This window comes from Papilio polytes, unplaced genomic scaffold (genome assembly GCF_000836215.1).
Source record: "Papilio polytes unplaced genomic scaffold, Ppol_1.0 DF821289.1, whole genome shotgun sequence".
Lineage (NCBI taxonomy): Eukaryota > Metazoa > Arthropoda > Insecta > Lepidoptera > Papilionidae > Papilio > Papilio polytes.
Window position 1 is genome coordinate 2,538,497 of NW_013527915.1, and position 5,256 is coordinate 2,543,752.

Here is a 5,256-nt window from a genome sequence, read left to right on the forward strand (position 1 = left end):
CCCGGCGCCCGCCGCCGCCTCGCGCGCCGCTCGCGCCGCACGCGCCCTCTCCTCCTCCTCCTCCCTACACCACACGAGAGGAACAAATCCGTCCTCAATTATCCATCCTCTATCAGAATTCAAAACTAGGAATAGAAAAAGAACTAGGATCATTTCCTCTTTCTATACAAGATATCGTCAGTACAAACACGCCTAGAAGGTACTCAAAACTACTTATGTTTATAGTATGATTGGGAATTTCTGTTTCACTTAAAAAGCTAGTAGATTTTAGGATAAAAATTCGGTACACGGATTGTTTTATATTATCCCATCATTGGCACAGTTCATTATTACTCCATTTGTATGAATGCTAGGAATAAGGCAATTTATCTATAAATGGGACACTGCAAAAGTCTCTGACTGTACTTATATAACATATACATACTTCTTTTTCTGTCTTCTCGCTTCCTCTTCTCGTTCTTTCATTTGTCTCTTCAGCTCCACAATTCCTCTGGGCACAGCTGTTACCAACCACCAGAGGAACCTCGGTATTTGGAACGGCAGTGTGTCCTTTATACTCGGCTTAGGTAATTTGTCTAATATTTCAGCCAAGCCCGTATCAAAACCACTTTTCTTTAGTTTCTTTCCTCTGCTATTTAAAATTTGCTCCTGTAATTGCGTTAGGATTTAATACCTGTCTTTTCTTGCAGGTATTTCATAGCTATACAAAATTTATTAGTCTTGGATTAAAAGCATTGCTATCATTAATAAATTTCAAATATGATTGGTGACTGACAATTAAACTAATTTTTCTAATTCAATTTATACTCACAGCTGTAAATTTCTTCTCCGCATAAGCTGCCCAACCGACAGCATACTGACCAAATGTAATAATAATAAACAAAATCACAGATCCTTCGGCTAAGCCCATTTTCCTTACATGTCGATAATAATATACAGCAGATCGCCAATTGGGAAGACCATTCTTGAGCACTTCATTATACCTAGATAGACAAATATTAATTAAAATAATGAAGAAACAGAATAATCAATCATCAACGTAATTTAGGATAATAGGTGTCATCTGTGTATGTTGAGCAATTAACTCTGTCCGCATGAAATTAAAAAAAAAACAAAAGCAAGTACCTTCCACAATGTCCTCTATATTTATACCAAATTTCATAAAAATCCGTTCAGCCATTTAGGCTACAAACTCTAACAAACATCCATCTAAACTTTCACATTCATAATATTAATATGATATTGTAGAGGCAATAATGGTTATAGCATCATATGCAAGTTGCAACCTGGCAAGATTTCTGTCTGCCAAGATTTTTTAGGACTTTTGGGGAGGTTTGTATATATGTGATGTACATTTTGTCCATCGCCCTTGACAGTCGCCCGGCCGCATCCCCCTCTAACACCAACCCTGTGTAGATACAACTTACTTTTCCCTTTTTCCTGGATCTTTAAGTACATTATGCACTGACACTAAGTTTCGGAACTGTACATCAGCGTCCGGAGCACTATTCTTGTCCGGATGAAGCTTTAGAGTAAGCTTTTTAAATGCACTTTTAATCTCTTGCTGAGAAGCTTCCTGAGAAGATATTTCGTGTTATACTGTATTAAGTTGATTAACAAAATAATAATTTCATTACTAAATTATTGCAAAGACAAACTACATTACATCTGGATAATAATATGCAATAATTCCAGTCAAAAATGTAAAGATATCGTGTATTAAAATAAAAATCTTTTTGAGTCACATTATACAGTTTTCTGTGGATATAGGACAAGGAAATATAATCATTATAAAAATAATATAATAACAAGGGAAAAATATATTTAAATTCCAATTTTACCTGTGTTACTCCTAATAATTCGTAAAAATTCTGGTTGACTTCTTCAACCACGTCAAATACTTCAAAATCATCATCGTCCCACGCTGCTGCACTCGCAGCATATGCTAAAAAGACGATAATAATAAATCTCATATTTATTCTATCAATTATTATCACATAACATTTGAAAATGTTTTAATATATTTCTTCCTAAACTAAATTTTGGTTCACGTATGACTGTTGACTGCCAACTGTCACGAAAACGTCAAAGTCATCTGTATTTCTTATCAGAATCAAAAATCGATATTTACTAAATTAAAATATTATAATCACATTATTTATAAATATTAAAAAATCAGGATAAAGCAATAAGTAAAAGTATACGAATTCAAGGTCCTATTTTTACCGATACTTTTTTCCTTAAGAACATGAACAGCGATTCCACCGCCATCTATAAATATTGAAATCAATGTTGAATACCTATTGAACAATCATACTAATATTATAAATGTGAAAGTTTAGATGGATAGATGGATAGAAATAACAAAGTTTTTGCCGTAAAATCTTACTTATAGTCTAGTATGTATGTAAGTAATATAAATATTGATAAGTACTTAATATACTGTTTTCTCATTATGCAGTAAAAAAATATATTTCAAAACTTAAGAGTAAGCGCCTTGAAGATAGACTTATGCAAAATTTTTCTCCTCGGATTCCTGTATATTGTAAAAAACTATACGATAACATAAAATTGCTATGCCGCATAGTAACAAGGCGCCGCTTATCCTGTACCCTACTTGGAAATGTTCCCAATGTCACTCATATATTTAAGATTTTTGCTAGCTTTTACTTTTCTGACTTATTTCTGACTTGCATTACGTTTTATCTCATTTTTTCCTCCTTTTGCCTTCTCTAGTAGATATAAGTAATTCAAAATTAAAGAAATATTCAACACTCTCTTAATAAAAAATACTTTGGCTAGTGTAACAAACTATAGATAAAATTAATTAAAAACGTCGCCGGCGAAAGCCTTCTATTATTTTCTCATGTACAAACAAGGGTGCGATATATAAGGTGGGAGAGGTCATCTTATATTGGTTTTCATTTCGTACATTCATTCAGTGTTCAGTGGTCTTCAGTCCCGCCCGCGCTGCCCTCAGGGGCGGTAACATCTCACGGGGTGATGTTTTAGAATTGAATTATTCGTAAATTTCAGCAGAGTGCTGTGCACTTTGCAAATAGAATTTATTGTTGAAACATGTAAGCTAAACAAATGTCGGGGCCGACGCTTCTAATTATAATAACAATGATTTTCGCTGTTCTTGTTGTATCATTAGTTGGTTTCATATTTAGTAATCCAGCGGTAAGTTAACTATTAAGTAATTTTTAAGTCAAAATTTAAGATTACCATTAATTTCCTTTGACTATTCAATACATTTTTAATTTATACGGTTCCAAGCAAAAATTTAGTAAAACCAATAAAATTATAATGGATTGTTAAAAAGTAATTAACTACAATGATTACGAAATATGTTCAAGTAAATATTATAAAATAAATTAAGTAATTAAATTCTGGTATTTTTTTTTATTTGATGTATAAATGCATTTAAGATAGAAATTATAAAAGTACAAGATTCATGAAGTATTTCTTAAAAATATCCCATACATAGCTTGTGTTCATTTTGACAGAAATATCGATTGACTTGGAAGCATGCGCCGTGCATTCCTCTCCTCGCTTACCAGCGAAATGGAATGTTTACTTCATTCACTGATCTTGTCTCAATTCTTATATGATATACTCAATCGTACTAATATTGTAAATGCAAGTTTAGATGGATGGATGGATGTTTGTTAGAGTTTGTAGCCTAAACTGCTGAACGGATCTCGATGAAATTAGGCATAGATGTAGAGGAGAATCTGAAAGAACACATAGGCTACTTTCCTTTGTTTTTTTAAATTACACTCTGACAGAATTACGGGCGCAAGCTAGTAAACAATAAATATGAATAGTATGGTAGAAAACATGAAGGAAGAAAATAAAAAAAATTCTCGGAACTAGCCCTGTTAAGAATCAAGACATTTTTATAATCAGGTCATGAGTGGTCGCTTTTAGGTTAACGATCACTTTCTTCCCTACACTAGAACCGGTGTTTTATATCTAAATCGTAAAAAACTTGTTATTGTTGTGGATGTCCATGGTCACCAATGAACACTACGTTTGTGGTGTTATCGCTCGTTTACTTCCTTTTCTTTAAAAAAACAAGGGAGACGTTGCTTAAAATAATCATAGGATAATCCTACTAAGAATTTGTGTAACTGTTCTTATGTTTTAAGCTCACTTTGAGTGTAAAATCTGAGTAATATTTATTTGGTCAGTATGCTGCATCATGCGAAGACGGAAGGCTATGCCCACCGCCGTGGCTGTGCTGCGAACAGGGCTGTTGCACGCCAGGCAGCGCGCCGCAACGCCGAGACCCCGACCAGCAGGACGATGAGACATTTAAGGAGATCTTCACCTTCCCGTGGTATACTCAATGGTAAAATCAAACAGCAAAATATACAATACTAACTGTTGCTCGCGTCTTCGTCTCCATGAGATTTCAAAATTTAATCTATGTTACTCATAGAAAAATTACCTTTCTAACGGTGAAAGAATTTTTAAAATCGGCCTAATAGTTTCTGAGTAATACATACAAAAATACAAATCTTTCCCCTTTATAATATTACTATAGATGAATTTGTAAATCCTTTAAATTTTTTTGCTACCAGAAAACGAACGAAGCTTAAAATTTTTCGGATATATCAGATCGTTAAAGCCATAATAGCCATGTCTCTACAATCTCCATTTGATAAACAAACATTGGACTCGACCTCGAAAAGAAAAAAATACCATTTCTCTACAGCCTCATCAGCAGCGTATATTTTAAACTCATCGACTGTCACAAAAGATCTCAATGTCAATCTTTAGTCTTTTCAAAATCGTGATATCGTAACCAATTAGGACTGTTATAACTTCCAGGCAAGTTCTTTTCCTGCTGGTCTGCCTCGTGGGCATCCTGGTGTGCTGCAGCTGGTGCCTGTTCTTCCGGCGGCCGCACGGCGTATACATGCTGTCGCTGTGGTGTTGCGTACGCCGGCGCACCTCCGAACACGATTCCGCAGGCTCCGTCTACCCGCCGCCTAGATACAGCCGCTGCGGCTCTTTCCATCAAGCACCGCCTCCTTATTCTGAAGTATGTTGGCTATAAATACAATTATTGTTGTTGATGATGTCTCTTCTAAAATCAACTTTGTTCCAGGTAACATCGAAGCCTGATTTGTACCCGCTGGTGATAACGTGCGCAGAGGGAGACGCCAAAAACGGCACCGGTGGGAATTACCTCATGGTGCACTACTTCAGGAACTACGTTATACGTGCCCCTGGTATATTAAACAC

General features: G+C 35.2%; 2 protein-coding genes across 2 annotated transcripts in view; one reads left to right on the forward strand and one right to left on the reverse strand.

Annotated features, from left to right (window-relative positions):
• The window catches only part of LOC106109093 (dnaJ homolog subfamily C member 1), a 4,394-nt gene extending 2,328 nt beyond the window's left edge, over positions 1 to 2,066 (reverse strand). The window contains exons 1-5 of the mRNA XM_013290495.1: positions 1,842 to 2,066; positions 1,428 to 1,576; positions 812 to 983; positions 425 to 648; positions 13 to 64 (exon numbers count right to left, since the gene is read on the reverse strand). Coding sequence (XP_013145949.1) covers positions 13 to 64; positions 425 to 648; positions 812 to 983; positions 1,428 to 1,576; positions 1,842 to 1,973 — 729 coding nt within the window. The 5' untranslated portion in view covers positions 1,974 to 2,066. The remainder of the gene's footprint in view (positions 1 to 12; positions 65 to 424; positions 649 to 811; positions 984 to 1,427; positions 1,577 to 1,841) is intronic.
• Positions 2,067 to 2,981: 915 nt separating this feature from the next.
• Positions 2,982 to 5,256, forward strand: part of LOC106109094 — a 3,512-nt gene continuing 1,237 nt past the window's right edge. Inside the window, exons 1-4 of the mRNA XM_013290497.1 lie at positions 2,982 to 3,183; positions 4,197 to 4,357; positions 4,840 to 5,053; positions 5,120 to 5,243. Of these exons, the coding sequence (XP_013145951.1) occupies positions 3,094 to 3,183; positions 4,197 to 4,357; positions 4,840 to 5,053; positions 5,120 to 5,243 (589 nt within the window). The 5' untranslated portion in view covers positions 2,982 to 3,093. The remainder of the gene's footprint in view (positions 3,184 to 4,196; positions 4,358 to 4,839; positions 5,054 to 5,119; positions 5,244 to 5,256) is intronic.